The 18497-nt window shown below is 51.2% G+C and overlaps 1 protein-coding gene across 2 annotated transcripts in view; it reads right to left on the bottom strand.

Annotated features, from left to right (window-relative positions):
* Window positions 1-18497, bottom strand: part of LOC139227200 (uncharacterized protein C16orf96 homolog) — a 76525-nt gene that overhangs the window by 27535 nt on the left and 30493 nt on the right. For both annotated transcript variants that reach the window (XM_070858261.1, XM_070858262.1), the window contains exons 2-3: window positions 17061-17165; window positions 1160-1195 (exon numbers count right to left, since the gene is read on the bottom strand). In XM_070858261.1, coding sequence (XP_070714362.1) covers window positions 1160-1195; window positions 17061-17165 — 141 coding nt within the window. The remainder of the gene's footprint in view (window positions 1-1159; window positions 1196-17060; window positions 17166-18497) is intronic.

Below are 18497 nucleotides of genomic sequence, written 5' to 3'. Positions count from 1 at the left end.
CTTATTTTATAGATTTGGATTATCAATCCCCATGTAGATATTTACAATATAACACTTTTGATAGGCTTGTCCTGCTCCAATCACAGTCCTGCCAGTGATGCTGCTGCAGTGCCTCCAGTGGTGACAGAGTGCAGTTACACCATGACACGATTACACAGTTTCCATTCTAAAATGTAGAGACTGGAATTGATAATGGAAAAGGTTGTGGCAAGAGCTGTGCACGGAGGCAAGATTTTTAATCAATAATGTATATATAGATAGATATTGGCATTGAGATGTCTCCAAATATTCAGAATCAGAATAAGCCCGAGATCTCTACGCTCCTACAACTCTGCCCTCGAGCATCCCTGATTTCCATCTCTCCACCATTGGCCTTCAGCTGCCTAGGCCCCAAGCTCTGGAACTCCCTCCCTAAATCTTTCCACCTCTCTACCTCTCTCCCCTCCTTTAAGACATTCCTTAAAATCTACCCCTGTCCCAATATCTCCTTTTGTAGCTCGGTGTCAATTTTTAAATCTGATTTACACTTCTTTGAAGTACCTTGGGACTTTTTAATACATTAAATGCGCTGTATAAATTCAAGTTGGGAGATCAGGGGTGAGGCCGAAGGAGGGTAGATCAAGGTTAGAGTCAGGGTTCGGGGTTGGGGATGGGGATGGGGATGGGGATGGGGGGGCTGGAGGCGGTGGGAGATCTTGGTTAGGGTCTGGGGTTGGAAGCAGATTCAATCAATACTTGAAAAGGAAAACACTGCGGGGCTATGGGGAAATGGAAGGGGAGTGGGACTGATTGGATCGCTCTGTCACAGAGACGGCACAGGCTCGATGGGCCGAATGGTCTCCTCCTGTGCTGTATCATTCTATGATTCTGTGTTTTCCCATAATCATTGGCTTTGTAATGTCGTGATATTCCAGCTGCTCGTCTCTATATTAATGGGAAAGGCTTTAATCGTGGTTACTGTGGATTCACCATAGCCTACAGTTCCCTCCTCCACATTTGTCCTCTGCCTGGAACATATTCGGAGACATCTCCCTGCAACTAAGAAATGGTGAATCGTACGGACTAAATGAAAGCACATTTCTCACTGTTTAACTACCAATGGTCTGATATATTGATAAGGAGCAGTGTGAATGAACATCAGACTCGAATGTTGCCTCACCAGTAACTCACTGACCAGAGCGACGTGATTAGACACCTGAAACACAAGAAAAAGCAGATGAATGACCAGGGGCCAATGAACACGCTTCAACCTCACAATAACATCCTGCTAACTTAAGCTTTTCTCAACAGACTTAAAACTTTCACTGAGGATTTCAATCTCCAGTTACGATATTATTCCAGATTCATCTAACACATCCCATAATACCCAACATCCTACAGTGAGCTCACTAACATCCCACAAGGGCTGGGGGGAGGGGAGGGGAGCTGCGGGGAGGGGGAGGAGGAGGGGGGGGGAGAGCTGCGGGGGGTGGGGGGAGCTGCGGGGGGGGGGGGGGGAGGGGGAGGAGAGCTGCGGGGGGGGGGGGGGGGGAGGAGAGCTGCGGGGGGGGGGAGGGAGGGGGAGGAGAGCTGCGGGGAGGGGGGAGCTGCGGGGAGGGGGGGAGCTGCGGGGAGGGGGGGAGCTGCGGGGAGGGGGGGAGCTGCGGGGAGGGGGGGAGCTGCGGGGAGGGGGGGAGCTGCGGGGAGGGGGGGAGCTGCGGGGAGGGGGGGAGCTGCGGGGAGGGGGGGAGCTGCGGGGAGGGGGGGAGCTGCGGGGAGGGGGGGAGCTGCGGGGAGGGGGGGAGCTGCGGGGAGGGGGGGAGCTGCGGGGAGGGGGGGAGCTGCGGGGAGGGGGGGAGCTGCGGGGAGGGGGGGAGCTGCGGGGAGGGGGGGAGCTGCGGGGAGGGGGGGAGCTGCGGGGAGGGGGGGAGCTGCGGGGAGGGGGGGAGCTGCGGGGAGGGGGGGAGCTGCGGGGAGGGGGGGAGCTGCGGGGAGGGGGGGAGCTGCGGGGAGGGGGGGAGCTGCGGGGAGGGGGGGAGCTGCGGGGAGGGGGGGAGCTGCGGGGAGGGGGGGAGCTGCGGGGAGGGGGGGAGCTGCGGGGAGGGGGGGAGCTGCGGGGAGGGGGGGAGCTGCGGGGAGGGGGGGAGCTGCGGGGAGGGGGGGAGCTGCGGGGAGGGGGGGAGCTGCGGGAAGGGGAGGGGGGGAGCTGCGGGAGGGAGGGGAGGGGGGGGAGCTGCGGGAGGGAGGGGAGGGGGGGGAGCTGCGGGAGGGAGGGGAGGGGGGGAGCTGCGGGAGGGAGGGGAGGGGGGGGAGCTGCGGGAGGGAGGGGAGGGGGGGGAGCTGCGGGAGGGAGGGGAGGGGGGGAGCTGCGGGAGGGAGGGGAGGGGGGGAGCTGCGGGAGGGAGGGGAGGGGGGGAGCTGCGGGAGGGAGGGGAGGGGGGGAGCTGCGGGAGGGAGGGGAGGGGGGGAGCTGCGGGAGGGAGGGGAGGGGGGGAGCTGCGGGAGGGAGGGGAGGGGGGGAGCTGCGGGAGGGAGGGGGGGAGCTGCGGGAGGGAGGGGAGGGGGGGAGCTGCGGGAGGGAGGGGAGGGGGGGAGCTGCGGGAGGGAGGGGAGGGGGGGAGCTGCGGGAGGGAGGGGAGGGGGGGAGCTGCGGGAGGGAGGGGAGGGGGGGAGCTGCGGGAGGGAGGGGAGGGGGGGAGCTGCGGGAGGGAGGGGAGGGGGGAGCTGCGGGAGGGAGGGGAGGGGGGAGCTGCGGGAGGGAGGGGAGGGGGGAGCTGCGGGAGGGAGGGGAGGGGGGATCTGCGGGAGGGAGGGGAGGGGGGATCTGCGGGAGGGAGGGGAGGGGGGATCTGCGGGAGGGAGGGGAGGGGGATCTGCGGGAGGGAGGGGAGGGGATCTGCGGGAGGGAGGGGAGGGGATCTGCGGGAGGGAGGGGAGGGGATCTGCGGGAGGGAGGGGAGGGGATCTGCGGGAGGGAGGGGAGGGGATCTGCGGGAGGGAGGGGAGGGGATCTGCGGGAGGGAGGGGAGGGGATCTGCGGGAGGGAGGGGAGGGGATCTGCGGGAGGGAGGGGAGGGGATCTGCGGGAGGGAGGGGAGGGGATCTGCGGGAGGGAGGGGAGGGGATCTGCGGGAGGGAGGGGAGGGGATCTGCGGGAGGGAGGGGAGGGGATCTGCGGGAGGGAGGGGAGGGGAGCTGCGGGAGGGAGGGGAGGGGAGCTGCGGGAGGGAGGGGAGGGGAGCTGCGGGAGGGAGGGGAGGGGAGCTGCGGGAGGGAGGGGAGGGGAGCTGCGGGAGGGAGGGGAGGGGAGCTGCGGGAGGGAGGGGAGGGGAGCTGCGGGAGGGAGGGGAGGGGAGCTGCGGGAGGGGGAGGTGGGGGGGAGCGAGGAGGGAGGGGAGCTGCGGGGGGGAGGGAGGGGAGCTGCGGGAGGGGTGGGGGGGGGAGCTGCGGGAGGGGGGGGGAGGAGAGCTGCGGAAGGGAGGGGGGGGGGAGGGGAGCTGCGGGAGGGAGGGGGGGGGGGGGGGAGCTGCGGGAGGGCGTCTCTGCCACGAACCCGCAGTGACTCGCTCCCACGGCCCTTGTTGTGCAGAGTAATGTCTCTGTTCCTGATCAATGTATTGCAGCGGGGGAAGGCGGGCCGGCCGCTGCAATGTCGAGGGGTAGCCCCTCGGGTGTCAGCAGTTGGAAGGACTCTCGAACTCATGAGGTTCTCTTGCAGCAGTGAGGGGCGGAGAATATGATTGTGCTCCATACACGAGTGATTCAGGATGTCCGACTAAGACAGTTAGTGCCCCTGCCACCATCACCATGGGCAGTCCCTCAGAATCGAGGAAGACTTGCTTCCACTCCTAAAGTGAATCCTTTGGTGGCTGAACAGTCCAATATGAGAGCCACAGACCCTGTCACAGGTGGGATAGACAGTCGTTGAGGGAAAGGGAGGGTGGGACTGGTTTGCCGCACGCTCCTTCCGCTGCCTGCGCTTGACCTCTTCACGCTCGTGGTGTTGAAATTCGAAGAGCTCACGCCCTCCCGGATGCACTTTCTCCACCTAGGGCTGTCTCGGCCAGGGACCCCCAGGTGTCAGTGGTGATGCCGCACTTGATCAGGGAGGCCTTTGAGGGTGTCCTTGTAACGTTTCCACTGCCCATCTTTGGCGCGTTTGCAGTGAAGGAGTTCCACACAGAGCATTTGCTTAGGGAATCTTGTGTCTGGCATGCGAACTGTGTGGCCTGCCCAGAGCAACAGCTGCAGGAAAAATGCAGGGAGCATGGCCTTTTTCGCTTACAAAGGCCTTTGACACTGTCGACCGCGAGGGTCTATGGAGCGTCCTCCTCCGTTTTGGATGCCCCCAAAAGTTTGTCAACATCCTTCGCCTGCTCCACGACGACATGCAGGCCGTGATCCTTACCAACGGATCCATCACAGACCCAATCCACGTCCGGACCGGGGTCAAACAGGGCTGCGTCATCGCTACAACCCTCCTCAATCTTCCTCACTGCCATGCTCCACCTCACAGTCAACAAGCTCCCTGCTGGAGTGGAACTAAACTACAGAACCAGTGGGAAGCTGTTTAACTTACGTCACCTCCAGGCCAGGTCCAAGATCACCCCAACCTGTCGTTGAGCTACAGTACGCGGACAATGCCTGCGTCTGTGCCCCGTCACCAGCAAACACAGCACTGTAGGAAGAGTTGCATCGATCTCACGAAGGTGCCAACATCAGTGACTCTGGTGCCAATCCACATTCTCTACCACCAACACAGCCTTCCCTCGGCCAACCCCTCATACACTCTCTCTCAGCACCTGTGTGTCAGGAAAGCTCAATAATGCACAGAGAAACTTCTCAAACACTCAGGCACCATCTTAACAATCACTGCCAACCCACACCACACACTCCATATAAAGGAAAAATGCAGCTGCCTCCCATAACATCATGGGACACGGACACTTAAATAGGACAAGAGCCCATTCCAGCCACACACCTTTAACATTCGCGTCTCGCCCTCCAAACAAAAAGTTGATCCATAACTATCACACGAGAATTGCAATCAGGAGGAATGACATCACTCAAAACTCAGGAAAAGAAAGCTTTAGACATTATAGACAGACAGGAGGCTGTGGGACGGGGAGAGTTTGGAGGCGAGGAACCAGCAGAAGGTGGGTAACAGTTGGGAAATGCTCATAAGAACATAATAGGAGCAGGAGTAGGACATACGGCCCCTCGAGCCTGCTCCCCATTCAATAAGATCATGGCTGATCTGATCATGGACTCAGGTCCACTTCCCCGCCCGTTCCTCATAACCCTTTACCGTTTAAGAAACTGTCTATTTCTGTCTTAAATTTAGTCAATGTCCCAGCTTCCACAGCTCTCTGAGGCAGCGAATTCCACAGATTTATAACCCTCCGAGAAGAAATTTCTCCTCATCTCTGTTTTAAATGGACGGCCCCTTATTCTAAGATCATACCCTCTAGTTCTAGTCTCCCCCATCAGTGGAAACATCCTCTCTGCATCCACCTTGTCAAGCCCCCTCATAATCTTATACGTTTCGATAAGATCACCCCTCATTCTTCTGAATTCCAATGAGTAGAGGCCCAACTCACTCAACCTTTCCTCATAAGTCAAACCCCTCATCTCTGGAATCAACCAAGTGAACCTTCTCTGAACTGTCTCCAAAGCAAATATATCCTTTCATAAATATGGAAACCAAAACTGCACGCAGTATTCCAAGTGTGGCCTCACCAATACTCCATCCCCTTTGCAATAAAGACCAAGATACCATTGTCCTTCCTGATCACTTGCTGTACCTACATACTATCCGTTTGTGTTTCATGCTGTACTGCAGCACTTTGCAATCTTTCTCTATTTAAATAATAACTTGCTCTTTGATTTTTTTTCTGCCAAAGTGCATGACCTCACACTTTCCAACCTTATACTCCATCTGCCAAATTTTTGCCCACTCACTTAGCCTGTCTATGTCCTTTTGCAGATTTTTTGTGTTCTCCTCACACATTGCTTTTCCTACCATCTTTGTATCGTCAGCAAACTTGGCCACGTTACACTCAGTCCCTTCTTCCAAGTCGTTAATATAGATTGTAAATAGTTGGGGTCCCAGCACTGATCCCTGTGGCACCCTACTAGTTACTGATTGCCAACCAGAGAATGAACCATTTATCCCGACTCTCTGTTTTCTGTAAGTTAGCAAATCCTCGATCCATGCTAACATATTACCCCCAACCCCATGAACTTTTATCTTGTGCAATAAACTATTATGTGGCACCTTGTCAAATGCCTTCTGGAAGTTCAAATACACCACATTCACTGGTTCCCCTTTATCTATTTGTCAAACAAGACTTCCCCTTCATAAATCCATGCTGACTCTGCCTGACCAAATTTTGCTTTTCCAAATGTCCTGCTACTGCTTCTTTAATAATGGACTCCAACATTTTCCCAACCACAGATGTTAGGCTAACTGCTCTATAGTTTCATGTTTTTTGTCTGCCTATAGTTTCATGTTTTTTGTCTGCCTCCTTTTTTTAAATAGAGGCATTACATTTGCAGTTTTCCAATCTGCTGGGACCTCCCCAGAATCCAGGGAATTTTAGTAAATTACAACCGATGCATCCACAATCCCTGCCGCTACTTCTCTTAAGACCCCAGGATGCAAGCCATCAGGTTCAGGGGATTTATCTGCCTTTAATCCCATTATCTTACTGAGTACCACCTCCTTAGTGATTGTTATTGTGTTAAGTTCCTCCCCCCCCTTTCGAAACATAGAAAATAGGTGCAGGAGTAGACCATTCGGCCCTTCGAGCCTGCACCACCATTCAATAGGATCATGGCTGATCACTCCCTCATTACCCCTTTCCTGCTTTCTCTCCATACCCCTTGATCCCTTTAGCCGTAAGGGCCATATCTAACTCCCTCTTGAATATATCCAATGAACTGGCATTAACAACTCTCTGCGGCAGGGAATTCCACAGGTTAACAACTCTGAGTGAAGTTTCTCCTCATCTCAGTCCTAAATGGCCTACCCCTTATCCTTCAACTGTGTCCCCTGGTTCTGGACTTCCCCAACATTAGGAACATTCTTCCTGCATACCTAACCTGTCCAGTCCTGTCAGAATTTTACATGTTTCTATGAGATCCCCGCCTATCCTTCTAAACTCCAGTAAATAAAGGCCCAGTCGATCCAGTCTCTCTTCAGATGTCAGTCCAGCCATTCCGGGAATCAGTTTGGTGAACCTTCGCTGCACTCCCTCAATAGCAAGAATGTCCTTCCTCAGATTAGGAGACCAAAACTGAACACAATATTCCAGATGAGGCCTCACCAAGGCCCTGTACAACTGCAGTAAGACCTCCCTGCTCCTATACTCAAATCCTCTAGCTATGAAGGCCAACATACCATTTGCCTTCTTCACCGCCTGCTGTACCTGCATGCCAACTTTCAATGACTGATGTACCATGACACCCAGGTCTCATTGCAACTCCCCTTTTTCTAATCTGCCGCCATTCAGATAATATTCTGCCTTCATGTTTTTGCCCCAAAGTGGATAACCTCACATTTATCCACATTATACTGCATCTGCCATGTATTTGCCCACTCACCTAACCTATCCAAGTCAATCGCAGCCTCTTAGCGTCCTCCTCACAGCTCACACCGCCACCCAGTTTAGTGTGATCTGCAAACTTGGAGATATTACATTAATGATTTGCATGAAGGAATTGAGTGTATGTTGTAAATGGCTGGGGTCACAGCACTGAGTCCTGCAGCCCACGAGTCACTGCCTGCCATTCTGAAAAGGACCCGTTAATCCCGACTCTCTGCTTCCTGTCTGCCAACCAGTTCTCTATCCACGTCAATACATTACCCCCAATACCATGTGCTTTAATTTTGCACACTAATCTTGTGTGGAACCTTGTCAAAAGCCTTTTGAAAGTCCAAATACACCACATCCACTGGTTCTCCCTTGTCCACTCTACTAATTACATCCTCAAAAAATTCCAGAAGATTTGTCAAGCATGATTTCCCTTTCATAAATCCATGCTGACTTGGACCAATCCTGTCACTGCTTTCCAAATACAGTGTTATTTCATCTTTAATAATTGATTCCAACATTTTCCCCACTACTGATGTCAGGCTAACCGGTCTATAATTCCCCGTTTTCTCTCTCCCTCCTTTTTAAAAAGTGGTGTTACATTAGCTACCCTCCAGTCCATAGGAACTGATCCAGAGTCGATAAGACTGTTGGAAAATGATCACCAATGCATCCACTATTTCTAGGGCCACTTCCCCAAATACTCTGGGATGCAGACTATCAGGCCCCAGGGATTTATCGGCCTTCAATCCCATCAATTTCCCGAACACAATTTCCTGCCTAATAAGGATTTCCTTCAGTTCCTCCTTCTCACTAGACCTGTGGTCCCCTAGTATTTCCGGAAGGTTATTTGTGTCTTCCTTCGAGAAGACAGAACCAAAATATTTGTTCAACTGGTCTGCCATTTCTTTGTTCCCCATTATAAATTCACCTGAATCTGACTGCAAGGGACCTACGTTTGTCTTCACTAATCTTTTTCTCTTCACATATCTATAGAAGCTTTTGCAGTCAGTTTTTATGTTTCCGGCAAGCTTCTTCTCATACTCCATTTTCTCTCTCCTAATTAAACCCTTTGTCGTCCTCTGCTGAATTCTAAATTTCTCCCAGTCCTCAGGTTTGCTGCTTTTTCTGGCCAATTTATTTGCCTCTTCCTTGGATTTAACACTATCCTTAATTTCCCTTGTTAGCCACGGTTGAGCCACCTTCCCCGTTTTATTTTTACTCCAGACAGGGATGTACAATTGTTGAAGTTCATCCATGTGATCTTTAAATGTTTGCCATTGCCTATCCACCGTCAACCCTTTAAGTATCATTTGCCAGTCTATTCTAGCCAATTCACGTCTCATACCATTGAAGTTACCTTTCTTTAAGTTCAGGACCCTAGTCTCTGAATTAACTGTGTCACTCTCCATCTTAATAAAGAATTCTACCATATTATGGTCACTCTTCCCCAAGGGGCCGCGAAGAAGATTGCTAATTAGTCCTTTCTCATTACACATCACCCAGTCTAGGATGGCCAGACCTCGAGTTGGTTCTTCGACATATTAGTCCAGCAAACCATCCCTAATACACTCCAGAAAATTCTCCTCCACCATATTGCTACCAGTTTGGTTAGCCCAATCTATATGTAGATTAAAGTCGCCCTTGATAACTGCTGGACCTTTATTGCACGCATCCCTAATTTCTTGTTTGATGCTGTCCCCAACCTCACTATAGCCCCTTGATTATCCACTGTTGGAATATTGTTAGTGTCTTCTACCGTAAAGACGGATACAAAATATTTGTTCAGAGTTTCTGCCATCTCCATGTTCCCCATTACTAATTCCCCGGTCTCGTCCTCTACGGGACCAACATTTACTTTAGCCACTCTTTTCCTTTTTATGTACCCATAGAAAGGTGCCTTTGCAAAGTATGGCACTGACCGCACAACTATTGACGAGGAAATGACTGTGCACACCGTAACACAAGATCTTCGGTGTTCAACATTCCAGCCATGCTGATCACTACCAGGGCACTTCCAGATATACTCCTGCACTTCAACTAACCCATCACACAATCTTAGCTGCCCACAGGCACCCATTCAGGAGGGAGCAATAAGCAGGTCAGAACGGTTTTCAGTGGTGAAGCACTGAACACCAGTGGGATAAGGAGCTGGGAGTGAAACAGTTGTTGCTCGACACGACTGGTGAATCAAAAGCCTTCAGCTGAGAACACTGAAACCTAGATCATGGGGCCCAAGCTTCAATCCGGAGAACATAATAGGGGCAGGAATCAGCCATTCGGCCCTAGAGCCTGCTCCGCCATTCAATAAGATCATGGATTCAGCTCCACTTCCCTGCCCGCTCCCCATAACCCTTTATTCCCTTAATCACTTAAAAATCTGTCTATCTACGCCTTAAATATATTTAATGACCCGGCCTCCACAGCTCTCTGGGGCAGAGAATGCCACAAGTTTACAACCCTCAGAAGAAATTCCTCCTCATCTCCATTTTAAATGGGCGGCCCCTTATTCTGAGACTATGCTCCCTAGTTTTAGATTCCCCCATGAGGGGAAACATCCTCTCTGCATCTACCCTGTCGATCCCCCTCAGAATCTTTAATTTCAATAAGATCACCTTTCATTCTTCTAAACTCCAATGAGTACAGGCCCAACCTACTCAACCTTTCTCCATAAGACAATCCCCTCATCTCAGGAATCAACCTCGTGAACCTTCTCTGAACTGCCTCCAATGCAAGTATATCCTTCCTTAAATACGGAGACCAAAACTGTACGCAGTACTCCAGGTGTGGCCTCACCAATACCCTGTACAGTTGTAGCAGGACTTCACTGCTTTTATACTCTATCCCCCTTGCAATAAAGGCCAACATACACTTTGCCTTCCTGATTACAGCTTGAACCTCCCTTATCCAGAACTCCCTTATCCTGAAGCACCCCTCATCCAGAACCATTCCCGGCCACCAGGTGGCACATGCGGACAACTCCGACATGAACAAATCGAAGTCTTTCCTCACTGCCGACTCCCACAATCGCTGGCCTGACCCCGCTCTGCTGCACTCCCTGTCCCAGGCCAGCCAGCCCAGATATGCCCTTGCTCAGTACCTGTACCATCCAATTTAACGTGACCTCGTCCGGAAAAATCCCTTATCCAGAACAGGCCAGGTCCCGAGTGTTATATATGTGGACTTGTACTTACTCTGTACAGCTAACTGAGGGCTCATTCCCCGGAGTCCCAAGGGATCCCATAATCCCTTGGCAACACAGGTATTTAAAGAGGCTTCACAGGTTGGAGAGGCACTCTGGAGACCCGCAATAAAAGACTAAGGTCACACTTTACTTTGAGTTCACAGTTTGTCTGACTCTTTCTCCATACACTACAACTGGCGACGAGATACAGATAGCGAACCCAAAGATGCAGAGAACAGTGGGTATCCTGGAGAAACTCTCAGAGTGAGATGATTGGGAAACTTTTGTGGAGCGACTCGACCAATACTTCGTGGCCAATGAGCTAGATGGGGAAGAGAGCGCTGCCAAATGAAGGGCGATCCTCCTCACAGTCTGTGGGGCACCAACGTATGGCCTCATGAAGAATTTGCTTTCTCCAGCGAAACCCACGGAGAAATCGTACGACGATTTGTGCACACTGGTCCGAGAGCATTTGAACCTGAAGGAAAGTGTTCTGATGGTGAGGTACCGGTTCTACACCTACAAAAGGTCTGAAGGCCAGGAAGTGGCGAGTTATGTCGCCGAGCTAAGACGCCTTGCAGGACATTGCGAATTTGAAGGACATTTGGAGCACATACTCAGAGACTTTTTCGTACTTGGCATTGGCCACGAAACCATACTTTGCAAACTTTTGACTGTAGAGACCCCAACCTTGAGTAAGGCCATAGCGATAGCCCAGGCTTCATTGCCACCAGTGACAATACGAAGCAAATCTCTCAGCACACAAGTGCTGCGACAAGTACAGTGAACAAAATGATGTTGTTTTCGAATCGTAACGTACAGGGCAAGTCACACATACCTGCAGCTACATGTCCGCAGATGTCTCAGAGTCCACCATCAAGGGTGATGAATGCAAGGCCATTAACACCTTGTTGGCGCTGCGGAGGTGATCATCATTTCCACTGATGCCGATTCAAAGAGTACATTTTTGCAAGGGCTGTGGAACAATGGGACACCTCCAACGAGCATGCAGGTGAGCTGCTAAGTCTGTTAAACCTGCAAATCAACAGGTTGCAGAAGAGGATCACGACGAAACAGAGCCTCATATAGAGGAAGCAGAGGTACATGGGGTACGCACATTCACCACGAATTGTTCCCCGATAATGCTGAATGTTGAGCTAAATGGACTCCCGGTGTCAATGGAGATGGACACGGGCGCGAGCCAGTCCATCATGGGCAAAAAGACTTTCGAAAGGTTGTGGTGCAACAAGACCTCAAGGCCAGTCAACTTACACTAAAGAACTGATTCCTGTAATCGGCAGTGCTACCGTAAAGGTCTCCTACGATGGAGCGGTGCACAAGCTACCACTCTGGGTGGTACCGGGCGATGGTCCCACGCTGCTCGGCAGGAACTAGCTGGGAGATACACGCTGGAACTGGGACGACATCCGAGCGCTATCGCCCGCTGACGACACTTCATGTGCCCAGGTCTTAAACAAACTTCTTTCGTTGTTCGAACCAAGCATCGGGAAATTTTAAGGAGCAAAAGTGCAGATCCACCTAATTCCGGGGGCGCGACCCATCCATCACAAGGCGAGAGCAGTACCTTACATGATGAGGGAAAGGGTAGAGATCGAGCTAGACCGGCTACAAAGAGAGGGCATCATTTCACCGATCGAGTTCAGCGAGTGGGCCAGTCCTATTGTCCCAGTCCTCAAGGGAGACGGCATCGTCAGAATCTGTGGCGATTACAAAGTAACTATCAATCGTTTCTCTCTGCAGGACCAATACCCACTACCAAAAGTTGACGACCTCTTTGCAACACTGGCGGGAGCCTACATAATGCAGGAACTGGAAGAATCATTGAAGGCCTCACGTGCATCAACACGCATAAAGGTCTTTTTGTTTATAACAGATGCCCGTTTGGAATCCGATCGGTGGCAGCGATATTCCAGAGAAACATGGAAAGCTTACTGAAGTCGGTCCCACACACCGTGGTCTTCCAGGACGACTTCTTGGTCACAGGTCGGAACACAGTCGAGCATCTGCAGAACCTGGAGGAGGTTCTTAGTTGACTCAACCACGTGGGGCTCAGGTTAAAACGCTCGAAGTGCGTTTTCCTGGTGCCTGAAGTGGAGTTCCTGGGAAGGAGGATTACGGCGGACGGCATCAGGCCCACCAACGCGAAGACGGAGGCAATCGAGAACGCACCGAGGCCACAGAACGTGACGGAGCTGCGGTCGTTTCTGGGACTCCTGAACTACTTTGGTAACTTCTTAGCGGGTCTCAGCACACTGCTAGAACCACTGTATGTCTTACTACGAAAATGGGTTTGGGGCAAAAGCCAAGAAAATGCCTTTGTAAAAGCGAGAAAATTGTTATGTTCAAACAAATTGCTTGTGTTGTATGATCCATGTATGTGTTTGGTACTAGCATGTGATGCGTCGTCATATGGCGTCGGGTGTGTATTGCAACAAGCTAATGATTTTGGAAAACTGAAACCAGTTGCTTATGCATTCAGGAGTCTGTCTAAGGCTGAGAGAGCCTACAGCATGATTGAGAAAGAAGCGTTAGTGTGTGTCTATGGGGTAAAGAAAATGCATCAATACCTGTTTGGGCTAAATTTTGAATTGGAAATTGACCATAAGCCACTTATTTCCCTGTTTTCCGAGAGTAAAGGATAAATACCAATGCATCGGCCCGCATCCAGAGATGGGTGCTCATGTTGTCCACATACAACTACGCCATCCGCCACAGGCCAGGCACAGAAAACTGCGCCGATGCTCTCAGTAGGCTGCCATTGCCCACCATGGGGGTGGAAATGGTGCAGCCCGCAGATCTAGCCATGGTTATGGAAGCATTTGAGAGTGAGCAATCAACCGTCACTGCCCAGATCAAAACCTGGACAAGCCAGGACCCCTAATTATCTCCAGTCAAAAGCTGTGTGCTTCACGGGAGCTGGTCCAGTGTCCCAGTGGAAATGCAGGAAGAGATAAAGCCGTTCCAGCGGCGCAAAGATGAAATGTCTATACAGGCAGACTGCCTTCTGTGGGGCAATCAAGTAGTGGTCCCCAAGAAGGGCAGAGACACCTTCATCAATGACCTCCACAGTATCCACCCAGGCATCGTAATGATAAAAGCGATAGCCAGATCCCACGTGTGGTGGCCCGGTATCGATGCAGACTTAAGAGTCCTGCGTTCACAGATGTAATAAATGCTCGCAGTTAAGCAATGGACCCAGGGAGGCGCCGCTAAGTTTAAGGTCTTGGCCCTCCAAACCGTGGTCTAGGGTACACATCGACTATGCAGGCCCGTCCTTGGGCAAAATGTTCCTTGTGGTTGTAGACGCATACTCCAAGTGGATTGAATGTGAGATAATGTCGGCTAGCATGTCCGCTGCCACTACTGAAAGCCTGCGGGCCATGTTTGCCACACATGGCCTACCCGATGTCCTGGTGAGCGATAACGGGCCATGTTTTACCATTGCTGAGTTCAAATAATTCATGACCTGTAACGAGATCAAACATGTCACATCTGCCCTGTTTAAACCAGCGTCCACTGGTCGGGTAGAGAGAGCAGTGCAAACCATCAAGCAAGGCTTGAAGAGGGTAACTGAAGGCTCACTGCAGACTCGCCTATCCCGAGTCCTGCTTAGCTACCGCACGAGACCCCACTCACTCACTGGGTTCCCACCTGCTGAACTGCTCATGAAAAGAGCACTTAAGACAAGCCTCTCGTTAGTTCACCCTGATCTACATGAACAGGTAGAGAGCAGGCGGTTTCAACAAAGTGCATACCATGATTGCACAAATGTGTCACGCGAGATTGAAGTCAATGATCCTGTATTTGTATTAAATTATGGACAATGGCCCAAGTGGCTTCCCGGCACTGTCGTGGCCAAAGAGGGGAGCAGGGTATTTCAGGTCAAACTTTCAAATGGACTCATTCACCAGAAACACTTGGACCAAATCAAACTCAGATTCACGGACTATGCTGAGCAACCCACCCTGGACCCTACCTTTTTTGATCCCCCAACACACACACCAGTGGCAATCGGCACCACGGTTGACCACGAAGCAGAACCCATCATCCACAGCAGCCCAGCAGGACCCAACACACCAGGCAGCCCAGCAAGGCCAGCTGCACAGCAGCCCAGTGAGGCCCAACAAATGATTCAACAACACCAGCTTTCACACCAAGATGATCAACCAGGGCAAGAAGGGCCCCAGATCGACTCACCTTGTAAATAGTTACACTACTGACTTTGGGGGGGGGGGGGGGGGGGGGAGGGGGAGGGGGGAAATGTTGTTATATATGTGGATTTGTATTTACTCTGTACAGTCACCAGAGGGCTCATCCCCCAGAGTCCCAAGGGATCCCATAATCCCTTGGGAGCACAGGTATTTAAGGAGGCCTCACAGGTTGGAGAGGCACTCTGGAGACCTGCAATAAAAGACTACGGTCACACTTTACTTTGAGCTCAGTGTTCAGTCTGACTCTTTACACTACACCAAGAGTTCTGGATAAGGGAGGTTCTGCATGCTAACATTTTGTGTTTCATGTACAAGGACCCCTAGATCCCTCTGTACTGCAGCATTTTGTAGTCTCTCTCCATTTAGATAATAATTTGCTTTTTAAACTGGTGCCAAAGTAGATAACTCCACATTATACACTGTCAAATTTTTGCCCACTCACTTAACCAAACTATATATTTTGCAGACTCTTTGATGCAGAAGTTTGAGGTAATGCATTCGGAGAGAGCTAACAAGACAAAGGAATACACATTAAATGGTAGGACACATGAGAAGTGTAGAGGAACAAAGGGTCCTTGGAGTGCAGGTCCACAGATCCCTGAAGGTAGCAGGCCAGGTGTAGATTATCATAGGCAGTCTCTCAAAAAGAGGATGACTTGTTTCCACGCCGAAAAAGGATGAGTTCACAGGTGTTTCAATGAAGGACCTACTATCCCAGGTCCCGAACTACATCTTGAAGGGTGGAAGATGCCTGTGCGTGGATTTTTTTTTTTTTTTTTTTAAAACGTGTGGTGACCATTGCACACCAGCCACCACACGGGCTTGACAGAGCGAGGTCTTGGTCCAGTGGCAAGGGTTGACCAAGACGACTGGAGACCAGCTCTGCTGCACAGACCTCGTGCGCACGCATATCACAGTGTGGGCTGGTCCGTGCTGCCCCTGGGCCCTCGCCTCTCCTGGGCCCCAATATACAAGGCTTATGTTAGGAGTGTGATGGAACACTCGCCTGGATCAGAACAGCCATAACAACAAAGCTCACCACCACCCAGGACAGAGCAGTTTGCTTAATCAATGCCCAGACTCCGGTCTCTCAGGCATCTCCTCTCACTTTGCCACACTATTGGCAGCTGTGCCTTCCGCTAATCCCTCCAAATCTTCAGTTTCCTTTCCTCTTTTAAGAACTTCCTTAAAGCCCATCTCTGACCAAGCTTTGGTCACTTTCAGAGAGAGGACATTATACAGCTGTAGCATGACTGAGCCAAAGAAAATCCCGTCAATGTTATGGAGGAAATGCGTTGGTCAGTGAAGATCTGGCTGGGGTGCTGCGATTCCTGGAGATACTCCACCATCTGCCGTCACATTTTAACTTCTCTGCACCCTTTCCTGTGCAATCACATCTTTCCTGTAATGTGGTGACCAGAACTGCACGCAGTACTCCAGCTGTGGCCTAACCGGTGTTTTATACAGTTCAAGCATAACCTCCCTGCTCTTGTATTCCATGCCTCAGCTAATAACGGCAAGTATTCTGTCGGCCTTCTTAACCACCTTCTGAGAGAAAGAAGTTTGTGGGCATGGAGCTATATGGGAAAACCCTTGGAATTGTGGGAATTGGAAGAATTAGCTTCGAAGTGGCAACTAGAATGTGATCATTTGGAATGCAGGTAATGCCACTGTGCGATGAGACACAATAAATTAACCATTTACAACAAAAGATTAATGAAAAAACTATCAGCCTTACTAATAACACTTTGGTTAACGATGAGCTGTGACTTAGAGGTGAAGAAACAAATCTCCCCTTTTTTTTCCAGAAACAAAACTACAGAAAATGAATAGGAATAGAGTGATGTGCAGCCCATGTCCCAGATATCAGATAGTCCAGTGTAAAACCAGTGCTGTGACGACTGGAATGAGGTGGGAAGGGAGCAGTGCATCAGTGGTTAACTTAAAAACAGACAATAATCCTCTACAACAATAATTTACATTTATATAGCATCTTTAATAGAAAAATGATCCAAAATACTTCTGAGGCATAAGGAAAATGGATGCCAAGCCAAAAACTGAAAGTCTTACCGTATCTAGATTGTTGCCAATGTGAGTTATGCGATCTTCAACAGTATTTTTGAAGTTCTTCAAACTATTAATCTCGAGCACCATCTCCTCCATCAAAGACATAACCTGCAACAGAATCAATTCTCGAGTCAAGCTCACTGCATTAGGCACATCTGTTTGTGACACAATATCCCAGGGCAAAGACAAAGAGCTCACAGGGCCAGAGCCATGGCTCCGGTACGCTGATCCCATGCAGCACAGCTCCAACACTTGCCAAGTGCCAGGGACATAGTTCCTGCTCACTATCCACTGGTCCACAGTGTGTGCACAGCTGAGTCTGGGGCCCGCATCCACTGTTCAATAGGGGAGACCTGATTGAGGTGTATAAAATTATGAGGGTCCAGTTATAATGGATCGGAAGGACCTGTTTCCCTTAGCAGAGGGGTCAACAACCAGGGGGCACAGATTTAAAGTAGTTGGTAGGAGGTTTAGAGGGGAGATGAGGAAAAATAATTTCACCCAGAGGGTGGTGGGGGCTCGAGTTCTGGAAGATGGGATTAGGTTGCGTAACTGGAGCTGAGGGTGGATTCACTCTGGAGCATGCACGATGCTGAGAATGACGTGAGTAGCACATGTAACGAGTTGGTCTTACCGCAGATGAAAGGTACACAGCCAGCTAGGGAATGGAAGACCAACAGGAAGAGCAGTGCAAGGAAGGTAGTGCAGGGGTCACCTGCGGTCACCCTCCTGCAAAACAGATACACCGCTTTGGGTACTGTTGAGGGGGGTGACTCATTAGGGGACTGCAGCAGCCAAGTTCATGGCACCGTGGGTGGCTCTGCTGCACAGGAGGGCTGAAAAAAGAGTGGGAGAGCGATAGTGATAGGGGATTCAATTGTAAGGGAATAGATAGGCGTTTCTGCGGCCGCAACCGAGACTCCAGGATGGTATGTTGCCTCCCTGGTGCAAGGGTCAAGGATGTCTTGGAGTGGGTGCAGGACATTCTGAAAAGGGAGGGTGAACAGCCAGTTGTCGTGGTGCATATAGTTAAAAAACAGGATGAGGTCCTACAAGACGAATTTAGGGAGCTAGGAGCTAAATTGAAAAGTAGGACCTCAAAAAGTAGTAATCTCAGGATTGCTACCAATGCCACGTGCTAGTCAGAGTAGGAATCGCAGGATAGCTCAGATGAATACGTGGCTTGAGGAGTGGTGCAGAAGGGAGGGATTCAAATTCCTGGGACATTGGAACCGGTTCTGGGGGAGGTGGGACCAGTACAAACCGGACGGTCTGCACCTGGGCAGGACCGGAACCAATGTCCTAGGGGGAGTGTTTGCTGTTGGGGAGGAGTTAAACTAATATGGCAGGGCGATGGGAACCTATACCGGGAGACAGAGGGAAGTAGAATGGGGACAGCAGCAAAAGATAGAAAGAAGAAAAGTAAAAGTGGAGGGCAGA

The sequence above is a fragment of the Pristiophorus japonicus genome, chromosome 16 (assembly GCF_044704955.1).
Source record: "Pristiophorus japonicus isolate sPriJap1 chromosome 16, sPriJap1.hap1, whole genome shotgun sequence".
In the NCBI taxonomy this organism is placed as follows: domain Eukaryota; kingdom Metazoa; phylum Chordata; class Chondrichthyes; family Pristiophoridae; genus Pristiophorus; species Pristiophorus japonicus.
This window is presented reverse-complemented; position numbering and strand designations above follow the sequence as displayed.